Source organism: Hippocampus bargibanti, linkage group LG14, assembly GCF_051943395.1.
Source record: "Hippocampus bargibanti isolate YZ-2025 linkage group LG14, ASM5194339v1, whole genome shotgun sequence".
In the NCBI taxonomy this organism is placed as follows: Eukaryota; Metazoa; Chordata; class Actinopteri; order Syngnathiformes; family Syngnathidae; genus Hippocampus; species Hippocampus bargibanti.
The window spans coordinates 17,425,601-17,438,965 of NC_142747.1; the positions used below are offsets into that span (position 1 = coordinate 17,425,601).

The window sequence follows — 13,365 nt, forward strand, 5'->3', positions numbered from 1 at the left end:
TCCCTCTCGTTGCCTCAGATCCTCTTCCTCCCTCCACATCTGTGTGGAGGGAGGAACGTTTCCTCTGGAATAAATATATACAGTGCAATAGTTGTAAGACATACAGTACAATAAAAAGGGGGTATAGGTAGGCATTTATTATTATATTTTTATATGCACATGCATGACAAACAGTGTATTCTCTACAGTATTGTACTTTGTAAAAAAATACAGAAGTGTAAACTAAAAGTTTGTTTTCATCATTTTACCAAAGAGGGGTAGAAATAACTCCAGTAAAAGGTCTACACTCTTTACAGTTTTGCCTTTAGTCGGCTGATTACACTTTGTATAAAAATCACATAGGACTTCAGATATAATTGGGGTAAATATCACTATTTTTAAAAAAAAGTGAATTTATTCGACTACCCCGCTAAAAAAAAGGACAGGGTATCAAATTATGCTACGGTGAACGATATATGTCATCATAACCACACAAATCAATGAGAACGAATGACATATTTCATCCATAATTCATTCAAATAATCGCTAACCTAGCTGTAATTTGCTATCTGGCCATTAAATGTTTCTTAGTGTTTTTCTCCGGCCTTATGAGAATGATAAAACACTTGGGAGCAAAAATACAAACAAGCAAGCCATAGGTGGAGGCCAAAATGGCAAAGATCTCCACGGCGACAGTGTACTTCCCAGGTGAGCTGACGTAGGCTGGCACGAAGGCCACCCACACGGCGCAGAAAATGAGCATGCTGAAGGTGATCAACTTGGCCTCGTTGAAGTTATCGGGCAGTTTCCTGGCGAGGAAAGCCAGCAGGAGGCAAGTGCAAGCTAGCAGACCGATGTAGCCCAGAACCAGAAGGAAGCCCACCTGGGACGCCATGTCACACTTCAAGGTCACCTTTAACCCTGGGGTATCCAAATCCGGTTTAGGTTCAGGGGGGCTGAGGGACAGCCAAATTATACAAATGATGATCTGGTTGGAAAGAGAGAGCGCAAATCCTTGTGTTAAAGGACAACCGACGCCTCCGGACAAGTTGTGTCCATAATTTGTAAAATCACGAATCCAAAATTTGGATTTGTTTCAACTTTTGATAGTTCAAAAGCAGAGTGTGGACTGCAAGGTTAAAATATCCCATCAATCAGGCTCCACAAATAACCTGCACAAGCCATCTGTACACTTGATGCAAGAAGCTATCAATCCAGCTAAACACAACACAATTGATGAGTAACAAGGTAAAATTATCGCAGAGAAAGCACCTACAAGGGATCATTCCTTAAGATAATAATAATAATAATAATAATACATTTAATTTCTAAGCGCCTTTCAAAACTCTCAAAATGGTGAAAGAAGAAGGCTACGTTCCTCATCAAGTGTTTAATGCTGATGAAACTGGCCACTCCATTCCATCAAGCCATCAACGACCATCACGAAGGTAAATACAACAACTTTATTATATAGTACAGTTTATTCTGTTAATTACAATAGCATAGCACATTTATTATACATAAAATAAGGTATATTTGTGCAGTTTTAAGGCTTAGAAAATTAGAAAGTAGAAAATTATGTCTTACGGGGACCTGGGAATGGATTATTCTCATTTTAATGGTTTCCTATGGGAAATACATTTTTGGGATACACACTTTTCACCTTACCCACTCTGTCTGGGAACCAATTAAGTTCGTAAGCCAAGATATCAGATATATTTGGATTTTGACTCAGCATGACTAAGACCGCTACCTAGTGGCTGAATGGAGAATTCTGCATCAAAACGAACACAATAGAATAAAAAACATGGACAAAAATCTCAGTTTGAAAACTTACCTGGATGCTCGTGAACACACATACACTCCCTCTCTGTTGCGCCGGACCAAACCACTTCATCAAGGCTTCAGCGCCAGGTCGGGCTGAGCGAAAGGCCGCCAGGACCACGATGGTCTTGACTTGAAGGCAGGACAGGGAGAGGACAAAACTGATGCCGAAGGCGGCCTGCTGGAAGCGACAAGACCATACGGAGGGGCGGCCAATGAACAGCAGCGAGCACAGGAAGCAGAATTTGAGAGACAAGAGAAGGAGGAAGCTCAGTTCGGAATTGTTTGCTCGGACCTGCAAAGGGGAAAAGGGGATGCATCTCGTCATGTCTTCATTCCTGTTTTTGTCACGTTCTGATAATTGGTAGAGTTTATTCTTAAGTTATGGTTACATATGTAACGATACATTAAAACAGCAGAATCCTTCACTAAATCGCAATGGTGAGGTGAGGTTCAATTTGGATCGTTTGTACAACAAAACTACAATTTCTTCATTTCCTTTTCGGTGCTTTTATTAAAATTATTTTTCATAAAAGAAAAGTTGTTTTTAATAACAGGTTGTTTCATCCATTCATATTTTTTTTGTTGTGCTTGATTTCGACTGGTACTTGAGGTAAAAAGTTTGAAAACTTGTGTGAGAAAAAAAAAACATACACAATGTCGTTGGTTTGAATCCCAACTCCAACTGTCTGCCGTCAAAGTGCCCTTGGGCAAGACTTGGCGCTTTGATGTAGCTTCAACTGTTGTTTAAGCACTATATCAATCAATATGTATTGTATTGTATTGTATTGTATTGTACTGAACTCTACTGTATTGTACTGAACTCTACTGTATTGTATTGTATTGTATTGTATTGTACTGAACTCTGCTGTATTGTACTGAACTCTACTGTATTGTATTGTATTGTATTGTACTGAACTCTACTGTATTGTACTGAACTCTACTGTGTTGTATTGTACTGAACTCTGCTGTATTGTATTGTATTGTATTGTACTGAACTCTACTGTATTGTATTGTATTGTATTGTATTGTATTGTATTGTACTGAACTCTACTGTATTGTATTGTATTGTACTGAACTCTACTGTATTGTACTGAACTCTACTGTATTGTATTGTATTGTACTGAACTCTACTGTATTGTACTGAACTCTACTGTATTGTATTGTACTGAACTCTACTGTATTGTACTGAACTCTACTGTATTGTATTGTACTGAACTCTGCTGTATTGTACTGAACTCTACTGTATTGTATTGTATTGTATTGTATTGTATAAGACACTGAACCCTAAATGCCACAGAGGTTGTCACTGCAAATGAAAAATGGATTCGATGGCACCTTACCACAGGTGTGTGTCTGTGGTAGACAAAGACCACAAAAACAGCGACGGTCACCACGGTGCCGGTCACAGCGACCGCTGTGAGGGTGATGCCTAAGGTCTCATTGAAGGCCAGGAAGTCCAGTTGGCGGAGGATGCAGACCGAATGATCAGCGTTGGACCAAAACTCAAGTGGACAACGTTGACAATTGGGCGAATCTGAAATATTTCAAAACAAGGAATCAGCGAATAAGACGACAGAAGACAAAACGGAAACAACAACAACAACAGAAAGGAGCATCAGTGCTAAGCATATGTGGAATTGTCGCGGCTTGGAATTGAAGCGGATTTACATGTGACAGGCGATCTGAGACAATTTATTTTTGTCAATGGATGCTCCAGCTTCGTGTTTGCTTTTAGCAGATTCCACTATGATGTCCCTGATCCACTGGTGAGAAGGAGGCTTTGATTCTCCTCTGTCATCTAGAACTGCTTCATACAACAAAGACGGTGCAGAAAGTGCTTAAGATTGAATGACTGTGTCTTTGTGTTATCATATTATTTTTTATTTTGTTATTTTTTTGATATTTTGACTTCCAAAGGGCAGCGTTAGAGTGGCTTCCTTTACAGCAGCTCCTGTATTTTGTTTTTCGACTTTTTCCTTTCCTTTCATCTGACTTTCATCACTTTGCTGATGTTAATAATAATAATAATAATAATAATAATAATAATAATAATAATAATAATAATAATAATAATCCATTTGATTTCTAAGCGCCTTTCAAAACTCTCAAGGTCACTTCACAGTCACAGGATCAGTTTTTTGTGGGTGAGAAGCGGCAGCCACACGCGCCGGCGTTCACTCAACCCGGAAATAACTCAAATAGATAGAAAGCTAGCTAGATTGCCAATAGTTTGCTAGCTAGCCAGCCAGCTAGATAGCCATGTAGCTATATAGATACATCCAACATGTGATCGATCGATCACTCACCAGTCATGTTGCTAATCTCTCCTTCAGCACACGGGATGCAGTCAAAGCAACACGTGGGTTCTCCTTTCCTGGTGGCCACCCTGGTGCCAGGAGGGCAACTCTCACTGCACACCGAAACTGGCACCTATAAACTCAAAATGATACGCTCATATAAGGTGTGTCATAAAATGTGATGAAATGAGCTTCTTTTTTTTTTTTGGTACCTGACTGGTTTCTGAGGGCCATTGCACAGCTGTGTCATTCATGAAGATTTCGTTGCCGTCAACGCGACCAATCAGAACAAGTTCCAGGGAGCCGTCGGGACGTTTCTTCCAGTTAACCAGGTCATACTTGGCGGGGATGTCGGCTCCTTGAAAATAAAGTCTTTCCCCTTGCGGCGTGGTGAAGTTCACGTCGTTTAAGCCCTGCAGCAGCTGAAATGGAGTCATGATAACATTTTGATATAAACAAACGCTCCCCTACTTGCGAACATTCAAGTTACGAACAACGGTACATATGAACATTTTTGTGGGTATGTTGAAAAATGTTTGGACATAGATGCTGTAAATTAGACTTTGTTTTGTCAAGTGTGAAGTTAAACTACATTATACAGTAAAGTCTCGTTATATCGATATCGGATATATCGATAGTCCCGGTTATATCGATACTATTTCAATGCACGCACAGAGAAAATTACATGCAAACAGGGTCGGATATATCGATAGTCCCGGTTATATCGATATTTTTTCGGACTCCCTTGAATATCGATATAACGAGACTTTACTGTATATATACAGTAAAGTCTCGTTATATCGATATTGGTTATATCAATAGTACTGCTTATTACGATATTATTTCTATGAACGCAAGGAGAAAATTTACATGCCACAGGATCGGATATATCGATAGTCCGGTTATATCGATATTTTTTCCTACTCCCGAGAATATCGATATAACGAGACTTTACTGTATATAGGGATCACTGACACACCCCTGTGAAATTAAATCCTGATTTACCCATAACTTGCTCAAACTGAAATTCTTCTCATTGGTACCAATCCACCTTGAGCAAAGCTAACAGTTTCTCTCTCACTATTGACAATTCGACCGTTTGTCCCTCTTATCAGGTGAAAAGTCTAGGTGTCATTCTTGACAGCACACTATCTTTCCACTCCCATATAAACAACTTAACCCGGTATGCGTACTTCCACCTCCGCAATATCAATCGGCTTCGCCCGTCTCTCACTCCTCACACCACTGCTATCCTCGTTCCTAGTCTTGTCACCTGCCGGATTGACTATTGAGATTCACTTCTCTTTGGTGTTCCTCAGAAACTTCTCCACAAACCTCAACTCGGTTAAACTCCCGGTCAAATATAGAATCAACTTTAAAATTCTTCTTTATACATTTAAAGGACAACTGACGCCTCCGGAGAAGTTGTGTACATAATTTGTAAAATCGCTTCAAATGACTTCTACTGAGCGTATTTTACAAAGATTCCACGTTTTAAGACCCGCGCTGAATATTCCGGAAGTCTTGTTTTTGAGTTGGTGACAAGTCCTCACGTCACGGAAGGAACGCCCCTGACCGAGAAAGGACACATTGTAGCAGTCCTTTCATGGCGTCAATGCATTTTGCGGTACTTTGTTTGGTCTGAAAACTTTGTGTTGATGGCGAAATTAGAAGGAAAACACATAAATAACGCAATGGTGAATCGTTGTGTGTTGCACCAAGACTTCTATTTGATATTCGCTGACAAAACTACCCAGGAGACAATTTCCCCGGAGCTTTGTCGCCATCTTCTGCCTTTTTTGGGTACTGTGAGTACTGAAGAGTTTGTCACTACATTTCTCTCCAGATGCATCAAAATGACCGGAATAAATTCTTTAATCGATTGCAGACATGTATACTTTCCTCTTCAGAACTACAGTCAAGTCTCGTTATATTGATATCGGTTATATCGATAGTACTGCTTATTACGATACTATTTCTATGAACGCAAGGAGAAAATTTACATGCCGCAGGATCGGATATATCGATAGTCCAGTCATATCGATATGTTTTCCGACTCCTGAGAATATCGATATAACGAGACTTCACTGTATTTGAATGATATTCATAAATGAATGAGTAACAAGAAAGCATCTTCTTCTCCGAATATGAAACCATTGTTTTGATTCGAGAGCAAAGCAAGACGTGTTGGCGTGACGTCACGAACAAGGGGGCGGGACCTTCTGAAACTGGCCATTTCTGGTTTCATTTTGAAGTTGTTTTTGGAGTCTTTAAGTCATTGTTATTGGTGTTTTTCATTTGACGATAAATATCAGCCTGCGTGTTTTGGGTATTTTAGATGCTATAAAACAGTTTTCTGATGTCAGTTAGGAAACAAAAAAATGGTGTCGGTTGTTCTTTAAAGGATACTGTTATCCTATAAATATAACTCATCACAAATTGTTGCCGTTTACCTCAGCAGGTTTGACATTTGTTGGGGAGGAGCAGGTGGAGATGTCATCCTCGGAGAAGGTGTGCGTATCAGGGCAGGCAAGGCGGTCGTGAAGCGCATGAGCCGCGGCGTAAACGGCCAAGTAAACGTTGTAAGCCTGTCTTAGCTGCGAGGTGTCCGTGAACAGATTGTCCACCCCGTCCAGGGACTCGTCCCCTCGGCACAGTGGCAGCGAGGCGCCCCGTTCAGCCGCCGTTGTGCCGTTGGAAAGACCAGGACTGCATCCAAACTGCACCTCCCAGAACTCCCTTAAGATGCCATCGCCCGGGCGACGAGAAGGAGACAAGTTTCTGAGGTAATCTCGGAATCCGAGGATCGGCGAGCTCCGAATGGCCGTGCCGAGCGCTCCGCTCGCCACTCGTGAGGCGATAGGGTGTTGGAGGAGACTGGCACTGGTGCTCCAGGCCTCACTGGCAAGAAACTGCCTGTCAGTCACCTGGTGTCGGCATACATAAGGATCACATGACCACTCGGAAAGATTTTGGTATTGAATGACTTTTTGGTTCTTACATTTAGATCGGCCAGCTGCATGAAGAGCTCCCTGACGTCTGTGTACCACGTAAAGATCAAGATCACTCTGGCGCTTGAGGCCTGAATCGCGAGGGCTGCTCTCCTGGCATCATTCACAATGTTTTGTCTGTTTAGAGTCTCCACGAAGGCCAGACACACACCGGAACCACGAGTTTCCTCCTGGAACACCTATTGGCCAATAATATGACAATAAGAACTTCCTGGTTTCATAGCTGTCAACCTGCGACATACAGTGACTGTAAATGCAGCTGATACATTTGTTTATGACTGCGATCCCATAGTTGACCAGCAGACGGCAGTGCTTTATTTTCTTGACATTGAGATGTTGTCACTTCCGGTACAGGTTTTACTTATTTAAGTTTCAGTTTTAATGAGGAGATGGCGAGAATGGATATGCTTTGTCGTTGTACTCTTTAGCAAGGAAAAGAAAAAAAGATCAAAACTTCCATTTCGGACGGAAAGCAGGCAAAGTGTTCTATGGTGGTGAAGGTGGTGTGAAATCACATTAAAGAATTAACCATCAGGACAAAAGAACTGGAGTCCTCTGTTTCGATTTGAAGCACAGTAGAACACTTTGCCCGCTTTCGGTCCGAAATGGAAGTTTTTGATCTTCGTCCTTTTTATATTTTCCTTGTTAAACAGTACAGCGATAAAGCATGTCTTCTCGTCGTCTTCTCAGTAAAATGAAACTTAAATAACAAAGCGCTGAAAGTAAAACCTGTACCGGAAGTCACAACAACCCAACGTAATGTCAAAAAATAAAGCACTGCCATCTGCTGGTCAACTATGGGATAGCAGTCATAAACGATCAGCTGCATTTACAGTGACCTTACTAACGGCTCAATTTTTCTTTAGTTACTGAGAAAAAAAAATATTTCTGTGTGATATTTCATTGCGCAATTTTATGAACAACATTTCACATGTAAACATGAATACTTAAAACACGTTCCAACATATTTCTAGCAATAATCAAGTATGTTCTTTGTTGTAGAGCTTTTTTTTTTTGCTGTGGACACATTGAATTTTTCCACTGCAAAAAAAAAAAAGAAAAGAATTTGGATTCTTACAATGTAAAAAAAACAACAACAACAACACGGTAAAATGTTTAACTGTTTTCAAAATAAAATTCCACTTGACCAGAAATTGTCGTCTCAGAACTTTTGTTTCTTCTCAAGACTTTTTGCAGGGACTTGTTTTCTCGGTGGTCGATATTTGTTATAATTAACATTACTGCTAATATTTAATGACGAAAATGGAATTGAAAATATCTTAAAATTGTGTATTGTGATTTTACCTTGACGGCCATCAAACCGTAGTCATTGTTTGCAACCACGGTGCCGATCCAGGTCCATTTAAAGTATATGGCGAGCCTAGCAATGGCCCGCACCTGGTAAATGTCGCTGGGGATGGTTCGAAAGAAGTTGGGAAATTGACGCCTGTCACTCAAACAAGGGCAGCTTGACTGGTAGCTCATCTAATCGGGAAAATGCATTCATGAATGAAATGTAATTTCACCATTCAAAAAGAAATGTTAAAAATCTCTGCACCTGTAAACAAATTATAAATGAATAAATACATACATATATAATACAGTACATAAAATACACACATACACAAATAAATACATAAACAAATGAATAAATAAGTAAATACATAAATAAATACACAACTAAATCACAAAAATCACTCATTTGCAAGTCAATACATTTATACATTTACATTTAAACATTTACTATATGCTTGGTATTGAGCTGTTTCTTTTTGGAATATTTTAAGACTTTTTTTCCCACCAGAAAGGTTTTAAGTGTACAATGTTGAAGAAAACAATGTGTTTATACCATATTTTATTGTAATAAATTTATGATACGAAATGTTCCAGTATTTTTCCATTATTATTTTTTTTATTATTATACATACAGCCCAAATATTCACAGCCAGGTTATTTGGATGAACTGTGGATGAAATATGTGATTTATTCTCACTGTTTTGTATGGTTCTAATGAAATACAGTAAAGTCTCGTTATATCGATATCGGATATATCGATAGTCCCGGTTATATCGATACTATTTCTATGCACGCACGGAGAAAATTACCTGCAAACAGGGTCGGATATATCGATAGTCCCGGTTATATCGATATTTTTTCGGACTCCCTTGAATATCGATATAACGAGACTTTACTGTATATCGTTTATCTTTGTCTTTATTTTTGGTGTAATAAAATCACCTTTTTAAAAGTAATATTTACCCCAATTTTGTCTACAATCTAACGTGGCTTTTTCAAATGTGGAATAACAGCTTCCAATACGATGTAGTGCAATATTACACAATATTGGTGCACTGTACAGAATAATTCTACCCTCAACAAAAGTACTCCTCTTGTTCGATATAACTTCTGAAAAGTAGCTTTACAGAGGAGTTGTTTTTTCCTACTTCAGCCAGTGTTTTGCGGCACAATCTTTTCTGCAAAAATGACTTTGTCCGGTATCCATGTTGTGAAGACTGGGAGGGTAATCTAATATTTGTCCGTGTGGCAACACGTAGCCTATTGCCTCGTTCCTCCACCAGACTCAATGATGCATATGAGAGTTCGCGGTGACAGTCATGGAGAAGTTTTTAAAAAGTGTATCAATAAATTGAGAAATTACATTGTAATTAAATATACTGCTCGGTGTCATTTTAATACATTTTTGGTTAGAGGTGTGTCGCAATTTTTTTCCAATGTAAGAAAAACGCGCCCTGGCTCAAAACAGGTTGAAAAACACCACTCTATAATATTCGCAGGTGACATGAGTCATTCAAAACAAAGTATTTTTAAAAGTTCGTCAAGATTCATTTCAATGAACTTACTAAAGGGACAGAGAGTGGCCCCAGCACTCTGGAAAGTATAATGGCCGTTTTGGATGAAGCACCACCGATGATCAACGGAACACCTGATAACATTTTATGCAAAATAAAATGCATTGAAAGAAAACGGTCTGGCGTTTCATGGATAATACTGTGTATTGTATGATACCTTTCCCATTGCTTCCTCCTGAATCGTCGTGAGGGGTTGCAACAAAGTTGCAGGTGGCGCTGTCTCCGCTTACCAGCGCGAGGGCTGCTCCCGTGGCCCACGGGTGCAAGGCGCAGCTGTCACGGATGTGATAGCCCAACTTCACGCCCGGCAACAGGCGAGGATTCCGGTTGATCTCCTCCACGGCGAACACCATCGAGTAAATGTACTGCAAGGGGAGTTCTTCTAAACTGGGTTGGAGGAACAAAGCAACAAGAGATTGAATGAAGTGACTGCGAAGCTTGAATTGAGCGAACGTCAATTGAAAAAATATATTATTATTAATATTATTATTATTATGTATAAATAATTGACAAAACAAGTAAATAATCAAATAAAATAAATACATAAAGTAATACATACATAGATAGATAAATAAATACATACATAAAGAGGGGAATAAATACATATATAAATAAATAAAAATAAATAAATAACCAAACAAGTAAAAAACCAAATCAAATATATACATACATAAATAAATATATACATACATGCATAAATATATAAATAAATAAATACATAAATAGGGAAACAAATAACTGACTACATAAAAATATATATAAATCTATAAATACATACAAAAACAACCAAATAAGTAAATAACCAAATAAAATAAATAAAAATACCTACATAAATACCTACATAAATAACTAGACAGATAAATAAATGCATACATAAATATACAGGATTTAGGTAATTAATAAATTCATAAATATAAAAATAAATACGTATAGAAATAACCAATAAAATAAATAACCAAACACGTAAATAACCAAATAAAATAAATAACTACATACACAAATAAATAACTACACAAATAGAATAGATAGAAAAATACATACATAGGGAAATAAGTACATAAATAAGGGAATACATAAATACATGACTGTAAAAAAAATAAATAAATAAAAAGGCAAACAAATTAATACATTAATTAATGTCAAAAAATAGATAGACAGATAGATGGATAGATAGATAGATAGATAGATAGATAGATAGATAGATAGATAGATAGATAGATAGATAGATAGATAGATAGATAGATAGATAGATAGATAGATAGATAGATAGATAGATAGATAGATAGATAGATAGATAGATAGATAGATAGATAGATAAATAAATATGATGAAACGGAGGCCCCCAATGCAAGTCGGAATAATAAACAGACACGAAGGCCAAAGTTATACCCAGTACATTCTTTATCGTCTGGTTCGCTTTCAAAGTCGTGGTCTAAGGTAGGAGGCGTGTAATGGAGATGAAAAAGTCCCCCGAAGACAACATCTCCATCCTGGAAAAGCCCGCGGCTGGCGGGCGCTCCCCACCTCGGACAAGTCAGTGCGGGAGCCGCCATAAGGCCGGGCTGCCTGCTCACCAGCACCACCAGGATCACCAGTGGGGCTGAAGAAGGCCACCGGCGAGTGGACAACCAGGACAGCCAAGACATGGGTGATCTGTGGATCAGAAAACACGCATGAGACATGATCATAAAAACACCAGTGGTGATTGCGGTTTCATAACATTAAGTACGATACGAACCACGCCTGAGAAGTACGTCGCCTCAATGGCCGTCTCCTGCACGATCTCGTGTTGTGCTGCTATTTCTTGGTGTCAGAAACTTGCCCGGGGGGGAAATGCCGCCCAACGACGAGAAGCAAAAAAACAGCCGTTGAAAGCAAACAACAGTGTTTTGCACAAGCAAAACAACAAGGCCAGAGAGACAACAGGCTCAGGGGTCCAGCTGTTGAGAGGAGACCAATCGGCACGATTGTTTTTTTTTTTTTTGATAGCGCACTTTATTCGACCATTAACGAGTAAACGTGTGATGGATATTAACGATAGAAGAAGGCAGAACAAACTTGTGATACATGAGTTTTAAAGCCTCAGTTAGGGATTAGGTTTACTGCAGTGACGTGCGGTGAGGTTCATGGCTGGTGAGGCACTGACGTCATTACAGTCAGATTTACAAACATATGAACGCTACAGAGTAGCTTATTCACCATTTGATTGGCAACAGTTAACGTGTGATGTTTAAAATGTCATGTCCGCATTCTTTATAGTATAAAGAATGCGGACATGACATATTATTTCTTTAAAATTATATAAACTGTAGCATAGAAAAAAGAATTTAAAAAAAACGTTATTATCGTGTTACCTTCACTTATAAATGAAGTCCAAGTCTCTCTGTCTCAATGGAGATCACTGCCAGTGAAGAAAGTCATCCTTGATCAGTCCAGTTCTGACTGTATGTTTTCAGTCTTTTGTGCTGTAATCACCAGCGCCCCCTGTCATGAGGCATGAGAACTGTGTGCCTCACCTATGCACACAGTTTTTATCAAAATAAAATAAACACTGTAGTACAGTGTGTAAGTTTTTGAACACTTTAATAAAGACTAAAAATATCATACTGCGTGTTTTGGGTATTTTAGATGCTATAAAACGTTTTTCTGATGTCAATTAAGAACCAAAAAAGTGACGTCGGTTGTCCTTTAAAGCCACCAAACAAGCCAAAAAAAAGTTAAATGGAGGACAGAGCTTTCAGCTGCTCTGCCCCCAAACTCTGGAACTCACTTCCTCCCAACATTCATAACATCGATTTTCTTCCTACCTTCAAGTCCCATCTCAAAACCCACCTATTTAAAATTGCATTTTCTGTGTAGCTCTATATCTTGTTTTTATTTATAATTGTATTTTATTTATTGTCTTTTGTTTATAATTGTATTTTATTTATTATTGTATCTATGCTTGTCTGTGACTGTAAAGTGTCCTTGAGAGCTTTGAAAGGCGCTTGAAATAAAATGTATTATTAAAGCAATTTGAATGGTATGACACCGCCCTCTAGTGGTTATCTTTGGGTGTGTCTGCCCTAAGATGCCATATCTTGCCACACAACTACATTTGAACGTGTTGTAATAATGTAATGAAAATAGAATATCAACTGCTTGTCTTGTCACCTGAAGACGCATAAATAAATAACAGTGAAACAATATCAGTGTTGTGACAAAAACCCTGGCACTAGAATGGGCACATTTTTGCACATGCCTGGCAGTGAATGACTTAAAAAAAATAAGGATTTTGGGTGCGCCTTATACACTGGAAAATATGGTACATTGAATTTTATGGAAAATCCCAAGCAACTGAAGGCTAACGGGAAACAAACTCAACGTCCAGCAGGAAGTTAT

The 13,365-nt window shown here is 38.7% G+C and overlaps 1 protein-coding gene across 1 annotated transcript; it reads right to left on the reverse strand.

Annotated features, from left to right (window-relative positions):
- Positions 1-334: 334 nt before the first annotated feature.
- On the reverse strand, positions 335-11,630 carry LOC148888625 (extracellular calcium-sensing receptor-like). The gene is made up of 11 exons (XM_089014327.1): positions 11,374-11,630; positions 10,142-10,371; positions 9,976-10,058; positions 8,420-8,599; positions 7,105-7,293; positions 6,557-7,030; positions 4,316-4,525; positions 4,113-4,236; positions 3,147-3,340; positions 1,817-2,098; positions 335-967 (listed from the first exon to the last, which is right to left on the reverse strand). The coding sequence occupies exons 1-11, from the start codon at positions 11,628-11,630 to the stop codon at positions 545-547; spliced, it is 2,646 nt and encodes an 881-aa protein (XP_088870453.1). The 3' UTR covers positions 335-544.
- Between the last annotated feature and the right edge of the window lie 1,735 nt (positions 11,631-13,365).